This window comes from Trachurus japonicus, chromosome 12 (assembly GCF_045865225.1).
Source record: "Trachurus japonicus isolate A0001 chromosome 12, Traja_1.0".
NCBI classification, from domain to species: domain Eukaryota; kingdom Metazoa; phylum Chordata; class Actinopteri; order Carangiformes; family Carangidae; genus Trachurus; species Trachurus japonicus.
The window spans coordinates 5,881,780-5,893,566 of NC_140918.1; the positions used below are offsets into that span (position 1 = coordinate 5,881,780).

An 11,787-nucleotide genomic window follows, 5' to 3' on the forward strand; every position below is an offset into this window, starting at 1 on the left:
TGTTTTTTTTTGTCATTGGTCAAACAAAATACAAACAAAAATACAATCATTATCCTCACATTTTCTTTATATACTCTTGTTGTCATATCTTCTGTTTTATACCCACGGTGTATATCTTTCTATGAAATTGGGGACTATTGCAACAATTTACTGTGTGTATGACTTTGCTAAATAGAAAATATTATATTACATTGATATATTATTTTTGCAACTATTTATCTTTAATCCAATCAGAGTTTAAAATGTGAATTCTCCAGATTAATGAGATTATGTCTAAAGAAATAACATTAATCTGTAATTCAGCACTCAGTTTAACTCAGCGTTATTTATATAGCACATTAAACACAATGCAGGGATTGTTCCGAAGTGCTTTACAGCAAAACAAAGAAAACAGTCACTAAAGAAAATACATGTAATAGAAAATTAAATTATTATCCTGAAATTATGAAGTAAAAGAAGGCATTCAGGGCTAAGAAATGGCTAAGGAACTCAACCCTGCACACTGCAGTTAGCTTATATAATAGTTAGACTGTAAAAAAATAATAGGCTGCAGTGTGGCTACAAATGATTGTTAACTGCCCTTGCTCACTGCCCTGAAATATTTTTTTTAATCCTGAAATCGTTTGTATGTAGTTTCTTTTTAAATGTTTGTGTGTGTTTTGTTTTTGGAAAGTTCTGCAAGCATGAATTAATAAAATCCAAATCCAAATCAAATCAAACCAGGCACTGTTAAAAGCTCATAAATTCATAAATTGTTGCAACACAATTTCTCAGTTGAGGTTTTATTGTGAAAGGTCGAACCGGAAGTTTGGTGTTTTATTGTGTAGTAGTATGGGAGCAGCAGCGGCCGGGTGGAGGACAGCGATGGGACACCGTCACCGCCGCCGATATTTATCCCAAATAAATCAAAGCGCAGGCCGGATAGGAGCCACCAGCGGGCGGCGGTGACCGAGCAGCAGCGGTAGCCGCGGAGCTGTGGAGGCCGGAGCAGAGTGAGCCTGTCCCGGCTGCGGAGGCGACGAGCACCGCGGTGAGGTAACTTCTTCTCCGGAGAGGAAGTTTGAAGGGAAACAAGAGTCGGAAACCGGGGAGAGAGAGAGGCCGACAGACATGGAGGAGTCCGGCTCGGCCCTGGAGAAAAATGTGGCCGACCTGACGGTGATGGACGTGTACGACATCGCCGCCGTGGTGGGGCAGGAGTTCGAGCGCATCATCGACCAGTACGGCTGCGAGGCGCTGTCCCGGCTCATGCCCAAGGTGGTGCGCGTCCTGGAGATCCTGGAGGTGATGGTGAGCCGCGGCAGCATCGGCCCCGAGACCGAGGAGCTGCGGCTGGAGCTGGACAAGCTGCGGCTGGAGCGGCTCGACCGGCTGGAGAAGGAGAAGCGGCACCGCAAGGTGAGAGGAGGCGGGGGGGGATCGATCCAGCTGGGGATCGATCCAGCTGGGGATCGATCCCTGATCAGCTGATGGTGGTGACCAGTTGTTTCTGTTGTTTAATAAACAAACAAACAAACAAACAAACAGAGCAGGACCACAGAGTTCACACCGAAGAAGTATTCAGATTGAAGTAAAAGTACAAGTAGTCTACCATACTGTATAATACTATAGTACAAGTACCACACTCTATAATAGTACTCTACTACAAGTAAAGTAGTACAGTGCAAGTAATACTATTGGCTATACAGTGTAGTAGTGGCACTTTTACATGTACTATACTACAAGTACCAGTACCACAATGTATAATACTATTGTACAAGTACCATACTGTATAATAGTACAAGTACAAGTAGTCTACTACAAGTAAAGTAGTACAGTGCAAGTAGTAGTACATGTAAAAGTGCCAGTACTACACTGTATAGTCCAATACTATAGTACAAGTACAAGTACCACACTGTATAATACTATGGTACAAGTACCACGCTGTATAATACTATAGTACAAGTACCACGCTGTATAATAGTATAAGTGTGCCAATACAACACTGTATAGCCAATACTATACTACAAGTACAAGTACCACACTGTATAATAGTACAAGTAGGCAACAAGTACTCTACTGCAAGTAAAGTAGTACAGTGCAAGTAATAGTACAAGTAAAAGTGCCAATACTACACGGTATAGCCAATACTATAGTACAAGTACAAGTACCACACTGTATAATACTATAGTACAAGTACCACACTATACAATACAAGTACCACACTGTATAATAGTACAAGTACAAGTACACTACTACAAGTAAAGTAGTACAGTGCAAGTAATAGTACAAGTAAAAGTGACAATACTACACTGTATAGCCAATACTATAGTACAAGTACAAGTACCACACTGTATAATAGTACAAGTACAAGTACTCTACTACAAGTAAAGTAGTACAGTGCAAGTAATAGTACAAGTAAAAGTGACAAAACTACACTGTATAGCCAATACTATAGTACAAGTACCATACTGTATAATACTATAGTTCAAGTACCACGCTGTATAATAGTACAAGTACAAGTACTCTACTACAAGTAAAGTAGTACAGTGCAAGTAATAGTACAAGTGTGCCAGTACAACACTGTATAGCCAATACTATACTACAAGTACAAGTACCACACTGTATAATACTATAGTACAAGTACCACACTGTATAATAGTACAAGTAGGCTACAAGTACCACACTGTATAATACTATAGTACAAGTAGGCTACTCTACTACAAGTAAAGTAGTACAGTACAAGTAGTAATAGTACAAGTAAAAGTGTCAATACTACACTGTATAATACTCCAGTGTTGGCAAAAGTACTGTACTATAATGTATACAAGTAGAAGTACCAGCACCATAATGTATAATACTTCAGTAGGCCTACAAGAAGAAAAAAATACAAGTAAAAGGACCAGTGCAATAATGTATGAAACAGTAATTTGAGTAGTACTACTACTACACTTCATGCTACATTAGTATGAGTAAAAGAGTCACAGTATAATAGCTACACAGTATAATACTCCAATACAAGTACTTTAATGTTGTAGATGTAGATGTACCAGTACCACAACTGTACAAGTTCACTGTTAATGTTGTTATGAATACTAATAGTTGATGCTGTAGAAATATCACAGAATACAAATACTCATTGTAGAAATACATAAACTTACATGTACTAAAGTACAAGTACTTCAATAAATACAATCTGTACTCCTCAAACCCAGACGGTCACTTCCTGGTTCTTGAGCTGGTGAAGATGGAAACTATGGTTCCTTTTTTTAACACTCAGGTTATTTTTGGTCAAATGTGTGATTGTTTCCAGTTAGTCATCAAAACCCAAGGAGAACAAAGTCTGGATTAATAACTCAGGTTTAATTTATCTGGATTAATAACTCAGGTTTAATTTATCTGGATTAATAACTCAGGTTTAATTTATCTGGATTAATAACTCAGGTTTAATTTATCTGGATTAATAACTCAGGATTAATTTATCTGGATTAATAAACCAGGTTTAATTTATCTGGATTAATAACTCAGGATTAATTTATCTGGATTAATAAACCAGGTTTAATTTATCTGGATTAATAACTCAGGATTAATTTATCTGGATTAATAAACCAGGTTTAATTTATCTGGATTAATAACTCAGGATTAATTTATCTGGATTAATAAACCAGGTTTAATTTATCTGGATTAATAACTCAGGATTAATTTATCTGGATTAATAACTCAGGATTAATTTATCTGGATTAATAACTCAGGATTCAGGATTACACAATCTGAACTGGATGAAACAAGCCGATCATCCTGTTAGACTCATATAGGTTAATTAAGGTTGTTTGAACTTCAGAGTGAAATAGGAGATACAAGTACTGAAGTATAATAGTACTACATTATTTCAGTACATTATCACAGTACATTATTACAGTAGCCTACTGCATTATCACAGTACAGCATTATCACAGTTCTTCATTATCACAGTACATTATTACAGACTAGTACTGCATTATCACAGTACATTATTACAGTACTACATTATCACAGTACTGCATTGTCACAGTATATTATCAAACTACTACATTATCACAGTGCTGCATTATTACAGGACATTGTCACAGTACAATATTACAGTACTAAATTATCACAGTGCTGAATTATCACAGACTACTACATTATCACAGTAGTACATACATACTACATTATCACAGTGCTGCATTATTACAGTAGGCCTACATTATCACAATACATTATCACAGTACTACAACCGTACTACATTATCACAGTACTACAACCATACTACATTATCACAATACATTATCACAGTAGGCCTACTACAACCGTACTACATTATCACAATACATTGTCACAGTACTACAACTGTACTACATTGTCACTGTACTGCATAAAGAAAATGTCAACCCCAGTTTCCTAAACCTGATGATGTGTTTAAGTGTCTCCTCCCAATAAACGTTTACTGCTGCTTTAAAAAAGCAGAGAAAAACAACAACAATGCAAACAATGAAAATGATTGATAACTGATTCAATCTTCAATTATTGATTTTTTTTTTTTTTTTTAAAGATCTGAGTCGTGTCCATAAAGCTGCAGCTGTGAACAGTCGAGGTGTTTGTTTCCCATCAGGAGGGATAACGCGGCAGAAATAGTAAATTCTCGGGTTGAGCTGCTTTAAACTGCCTCTGGTCACCGTGGTGACAGCGTTATGACATCGTTATGACATCGTTATGACATCGCTATGACACCCAGGGAGTGGACGTGGAGCTGCTCTCAGATCAGTTCTCAGCTGATCCGTCAGCTTCTCGTGACGGTGACTCAATGATTAACTCGGTCTCATGACTGAGTCGTATAGTGGACGTTTCTGTAGGTGAAGAGACGGAAACACACATGATGTTCCCATGGAAACACACACACACACACTCACACAATGAGGAATTATGGGATGGAGTCAAAGTCTTAGAGACAGTTGTTTTCTTCACATGTTTCTCCTCCTGTTTGTTTTTGCATTGATTAAATGATGATCCTGAGGTTTTATATGACTCATGCTCAAATTTTTCTCATTAACTATTAAATATTTTCTCGATCAAATCTATGAAGTTTAATAGAGTAATGATGAGAAACTCCATATACGGTTTTCAAAGGTCTGTTTTTATGTGAGGAACAGTTTAAAACCTGCAATTCAGTTTAAATCCACATTTAATAAGCAGAAAAGAACAAATTTGAGGCATTTTCTGCTTTAAAAACATGAAAATGTTATTTTTTCTGAATAAATTGAATATTACTGATGAGAAAATAGTTAGAGAGGCTGTGAACTTTATTTATTATACACATTTTACAATATAAACAGAAAGCAAACAGCAAATGCACTGAAACATCTTAATACAAACTGATAAATGCACATTTTAATTGAGGAAACAGCCGGAAAAAGCAGATTTATCTCATTGTTGTCAACATAAATAAACATGAATCAGCAGATTAGAAGAAAATTCAGCCTGACTGAGAAGAAATTGTTCTTTACACAGATGATTTCACTTTAATCCAGACGGACAAATTGATTTTTACCGGTTTCACTTTTCCCCGTTCTCAGCTGGTGCCAGTGAACCTGTCGCACAGTGACTGCTCTGTTTGAGTGTGTGTGTGTGTGTGTGCTGCTCCAGTGACCTGACGAGCATGTGAAACCTCCAGAATCAGATTATCGAGCGCAGACGAGCGAGGAAATCAAAGCACAAACCTGAGAGGACAGAACGAATGGAGGCGCTGAGTTCACTGACAGGTCGGACATTTGGCCGCTGCTCTCAGACTCCGACTCCGAGGCTTCATAATAATAACTCGGTCAAACGTGGACGCACAGACGTGACACAGATATTTTTAGACTCGGTGCGACTGTGACATCCTGAGAACAACATTAACTGAGACGTGCACAGGAAGTAAAGATGCAAAAATTATAGAAAATGATCGCAGCTGCAGAAGTTTCCTGTGATTTTGAAGTCGTCCCTGCATCTTTATTTTCACTTCAACAGGAGCTTATGGCAGCTTAATCAACTTGTTTTGACCAGTGCAAGTTTGTCAAACTGTGCAGAAATGCAGATCTGGTGGTCGTGTTAATGATGTTTAACCCTTTACCTACTGCGATGTGCAGAGTATTATTGCAGTAACTCCATCATAGTTTGAAATTGAGGCCCTCTATTACTGCTAATAATACTGATTATTGATCATTTACACACCTACTACAAACTGTAGTATGGTTTTTAATCTGAAATGGCACCAAAATCTGCTAAAAGTGCAGCCTGGGGTTGATTTACACTTAATATTCAAACGATATAGGGATACTGAATGTCATATGTGCCTACTACAGTAAAACTAACAAAATAAGCTAATAGACAATGCATTTTCTGTAAGCACGTCATCTGCTTTTTAATTTTTGGTTTAAAATGAACTGCAACAACAATGTGAAGTGCAACAACAACAACTAAGGGTTTTTTGTAATTATGCAGGATTACTCTAGACTCAAAAAGTTACTAAGATTGATTCTCAACATGTAGGTTCCCATTTCAAATGTCAAATCAAAACTTTGTGTGCAGTACAGTATTTTTCCACACTAACACCCTAAAAAGATAAAGCTTTTTTTGTGTTTTTCTTTATTTAAACTGCTAATACTTCCTTAACATGTGCAATAATAATAATCCTTTACCAGATGTTACAAATTCAAATCTTAAGTACTCCTGAAGAGAGGAGACAAAGCCTTCAGAGGCAGTTTTATAGCCATAATGAGAAAACATGTGCAAATGGCCAATACACAATGGCACAATAACAATACTAATGCGTGTGTGTGTGTGTGTGTGTGTGTGTGTGTGCAGGAGCTGGAGCTGGTGGAGGACGTGTGGAGGGGAGAAGCTCAGGATCTCCTCTCTCAGATCGCTCAGCTGCAGGAGGAGAACAAGTCTCTGCTCACCAACATGTCCAACAGAGACCCGCTGAGCGAGGAGGAGCTGCAGAGACACGAGGGTGAGCGCACAGGACAGGACAGGACAGGACATCATTCTCATTCCTATTCCTATCTTTATTTTTGTTTTATCTCCAATATATCTGCCCCACCTTCTCTTCCCCCTCATTCCTATTCCTATCTTTATTTTTGTTTTATTTCCAATATATCTGCTCAACACCTCCTCTCGTAACTCCACTCTCCAATCTCTGATTAGATCTCTCCTAGCTCGTATGTTTGTTTGTTTTGTAAAGCGTCCCTCGTCCCATACGTTCTCATACACGTCTAACTGTCGGTGTAATTGTCCTGTAATATGTGTTTAATTGTGCAATAAAAAAAAATTTAAAAAAAAGGACAGGACAGGAAGTGTTACCGTGACGACGACGAGGAGAGACCAGGGGAATAAGAGTGATGTTTATAAATCGGTTCACGGCCGCGTTATCAGTGTTTATGTGTTTATGTTTATGTCAGTGAAGGATGAAAAGAGGAAATGGAGGGAAACTGTTTGTGTAGAAGGAAAAGTGACGAGCAGCGTTACACACACACACTCTGTCACACACACACACACACACACAAAGGAGGCCTTCTCTGTGTCTGACGTGGAGCCAGTCTTGTCGTGGTTTCACACAGAGGCCTCAGTGTGCAGCAAACACACCTGCTGCACACACACACACACACACACACACACACGCACACACACACCAGTCTCTCTGACCAACCCGTCAACACTGGGAAATTATCCCATAGCCCCTTAGTTACATTTATAGAAAAGTATACGAGACACTTAAAATGACCCCGAGTCAACCACTTACAAACTACAAGGTGATTTTCACAGCTCCTACTTCCTGAAATTAGGTGGCCATCTTTATTTCCTGTCCTTTACTGTTGGATGACGTGATTAATCAGTGATAATCACTTCATCCAATAGTGGTGGACATGATGAAATAAAGATGCAGTCCTGGCTGAGGAGAATCTCAGGGCTTTCCCGACACAGCGTCAGAGGTCGGTAGGTCAACCTACAGACCCCGGATGTTGAGAACAGCTAACCCCGGACTCAGAGGGGAATAGCACTAGCCTATCATAACAAAAATATTGGTGAAATGAAGGAGTTTCTCTGCAGATAATGTGTTATTTAGAGGCTGCATTCTGCTGCCCTGTAGACTCACATTATACGGATATACGCGGCTCTCGGCTGGTGCTCATTTCATCAGAACGACTTGTAATGACACAAGATTGTAAAAAATGGTAATTACCCTTTAACGCACCAGTGATTTTTGAATCTCGCGACTTGAAAATCTTCATGCGTACTTGGGGCGCTACAACTGCTGTACTGCTGCCACCTGCTGGACCGGAGGAGGAATACGGGAGGTTTACTGGAAGACTGCGGGACAGATGATTAAAATAACAGAATTTCTCGGGGAAAATGGAGCGAGTTGACAAGTCTGCTTCTGACGCTGAAGACTGATGATTACATCTGACTAATACTCCCTCTCCCCCTCTCTCTCTCAGGTATGTCGGAGAGGGAGCGGCAGGTGATGAAGAAGCTGAAGGAGGTCGTGGACAAACAGAGAGACGAGATCAGAGCGAAAGACCGAGAGCTGACGCTGAAGAACGAGGACATAGAAGCTGTAAGACGACGGGAGAGGGAGGGGGGTTTATAGTGAACTACATAGATGAGAGTGGTGGAGACGATGCGTTCAGGTTCCTCTGGAGTCAATTGTACAAAAAAACAAACAAAACGGAAATCACAGCGTCTCAGGTCCAGAAATCTCTGAGCCCGTTCACACCTCAACGTCCAGCTCAGGTGATGTCATCATCAGAGTGTGAGTCCTGTTCAGCTCTGAGTTCAGGTGTGAACGCAAACCCACGATGCATTCAGGGCACGTCGGAAATCTGCGTCTCACTCAGACACTTTTACTCAATTCTTTCATTATGAACCGACAATATTTCACTATTTTAAAATGGATCAAACTTTATTTAATTGTAAGAAGACACTGGACATTGGACTTAAGGATGAACAGGTTAGACTTTCAAAAGGCCACAGTGACGTCAGAAGACACTCAAGACTTAAATGTAATTAAAGTACAGTGTTTTGTTTTTTTTGTAATTTCCATTTTTATTGGATTTTTAAGAAACATATAAATAAGTACATAAGGGTTAAAGATACAGGTGTTGGTTTTGTTTTGAGTGTAGTATCTTCTGACATGTTATATAAAAAACGAGATTATACAATCCAAACAATTATATCACGTATAAGAAATCCACATTTAAGAAATCCAGTCCATAACATAAAAGAAAGGCTGCATTTATTTATTTATTTTTATCAGTTTTTATGTTGTTCCCAAAAAGTTCTCAAGAGCTCGTCCCATCTTCCACAAATATTCAATGACTCTGGGTGAACAAGATGTGACCTTCCCTTTTATTTTGAAAGGACAGAGCAATAGGAAAAAGGGGTAACAGGTGGGATTCGAACTTGATGTGTTTGTCGTGTTTGTCGTGTGCAGCTGCAGCAGCAACAGTCGCGCCTCATGAAGATCAACCACGACCTGCGGCACAAGATCTCGGTGGTGGAGGCTCAGGGCAAAGCGCTGATCGAGCAGAAGGTGGAGCTGGAGGCCGGCGCCCAGGCGCGGGGTCAGGAGGTCACCGCGCTGCGACAGGAAGTCACGCGGCTGAGGGAGCGGCTGCAGGGCGGCGGCGAGCTGCCGCCTGAGGAGGCCACGCCCCTCCCGCCCTCACCTGCAGAGGTAACACACACACACACACAGTGAACTACACCAGTTGGTTTATACCTTTGTCCACAGGTTCGATGTCATAAACGACAGTAAAGTGTCACATGATTCACTTTGGTTTATTTTCTCCTCCTGAACTTTTCTACGGAAAACCACACAGGTCAAAATTAAATTCCTTCATGTGGTGTAAACACTGATCAAATCTTAATTAATTAAAAATAATAATAATCAACTTATATATTATTAGTAGGCCACTTTTATTTTCTAAGCACATCATACATAAAATTAAAAATATAAGGATGCTGCTTGGAAAAACATTTCCTATTTGACCTTATCTTTGCCATCTATATGAAATCCGGTATAAATTCTATCGATCCATACAGCTTTGACATTTAAAAACCTTTTCCTAATATTAATACTTTTGAATATTATTGCAACCTAGAAGTGGGAACAACCACACAGACAGAACATATTTTATATTGAAATGAGAAACTGTTAAATTTATGGTTAACGCTAATAAACATCTGGTAAAATTTAGAACAACTGTGTTTACAAGACATTAGACGCCACGTGAAGGAGATGAATCATGAACTGTTTGGCTTTCCGTACTTTTTCCCCCACAAACATTATAACATGTTTTTCAAAATAAAAGTCCCTCCCATTCATCTCAATCACAGCAGGGAAGCTAAATGTCGCACTGTCCCTTTAAGTCATGAGTGCGTCAATTATACTCAGAATATTCAACACCAAATTAAAGCTGCAAACACCTGCAAACATCTGCACACACACACACACACACACACAGTGAAGAGATGATAAACTGTCTTCTGCTCCACCAGTGTGGTAAAGCCGTTGCCGTGGCAGCAGCGGTGGGGGCTGAGGGCTGGTCAGACAGTCCGCTGATGTCGGGCGGCGGGTTGTTTGACCCCGCCCCCCCGCGGCCCCGGCCCCTCCCCCTGCCCGGCTCCCTCAGCCCCGGGGCCGGCGGCGGCGGCGGCGACGGGGATGAGGATGAGGAGGCCGTGTTGCTATGGGTAATGATGAAGACGAGCTCGTTAGTGATCAGAGTGGTGTGAGCGTCCCGAGTCTAACCCCCCCCCCGAGCCCCCCTCCCTCACAGAGGAAGAGGTTTATAGACCGAATCTCCTTGTTGTTTACAATGACTTCCGAGTAGAAAACCAGCACGAAATTTGAATGAGAACAATAGTAACGAACGGGAGTTTAGCTAGGCTAGCCTATATATATCATATTTTTCACGCCCTGTCACCGTTTAGACAAATCTGAAATGATTGAAGAAACATTACTATTTATGTGTGTGTGTTTTGTGTTGCTATGTGTTGTATTTATTCAGTTTGGGGGAATCACGGTGTCTAGAAAGCATCAGTGGCTCAGCTGACAGGGACAGCTAACAGCGGTAGCTAAGCTAACAGCGGTAGGCCTAGCTAAGGTAACATGAGGACGTCAGCTGTTAAAGGGACAACGAGGAGTTTCTATTCGGTTATAAAAAAGTCTCACGTTAATGTGGATGAATCTCCGCTAGCCACACTTGTTAACGGGCCCATTTTCGATAAATATATCGTTTTGTCTCTATCGTTATTTTGTTATTATTAGTGGTGGCGGAAATGCTGGTCGAGCCGACCAGCGTTTCCTTCGTGGCGAGTCATGAGAATAACGCAGCCAAATCGCCGTTTATGGTCGGAACTACGACGGTATGTGAACCTCTTTGAACCTCTGACTTTAATTCTTGATGAATGAAAACATGAGTCTGTCTTGCGCCGGTCAAAGAATGTACGGTGCGCGCGGAGGCTCATAAATGTAGTGTGAAAACACTTTGCTTTTCCAAAACTCCTCGTTGTCCCTTTAAAACCCTCCCGTTGGGGCGGTGCGTGGCGCAGTGGGTAGAGCGGCCGCCCCATGTAGAGGCTACAGTCCTCGCCGCAGGCGTCCCCGGTTCGAATCCCGCGTCGGGCAGACCTTTCCTGCGTGTCATTCCCCCTCTCTCTGCCTCCCCATTTCCTGTCTATCTCTACTGTCATCACTATCAAATAAAGGCAAAAAGCCGAAAAATATACTTAAAAAAAAAAAAAAAG

The 11,787-nt window shown here is 40.5% G+C and overlaps 1 protein-coding gene across 4 annotated transcripts in view; it reads left to right on the plus strand.

The window, feature by feature from the left end:
- The first annotated feature begins 787 nt into the window (after positions 1–787).
- rilpl1 (Rab interacting lysosomal protein-like 1) overlaps positions 788–11,787 on the plus strand; it is an 18,529-nt gene continuing 7,529 nt past the window's right edge. For 2 of the 4 annotated variants that reach the window (XM_085792745.1, XM_085792744.1), the window contains exons 1-5: positions 788–1,398; positions 6,841–6,988; positions 8,475–8,593; positions 9,470–9,712; positions 10,537–10,731. In XM_085792745.1, coding sequence (XP_085648871.1) covers positions 1,111–1,398; positions 6,841–6,988; positions 8,475–8,593; positions 9,470–9,712; positions 10,537–10,731 — 993 coding nt within the window. In that variant the 5' untranslated portion in view covers positions 788–1,110. The remainder of the gene's footprint in view (positions 1,399–6,840; positions 6,989–8,474; positions 8,594–9,469; positions 9,713–10,536; positions 10,732–11,787) is intronic. The other 2 variants (XM_085792746.1, XM_085792747.1) reach the window with 2 other exon arrangements.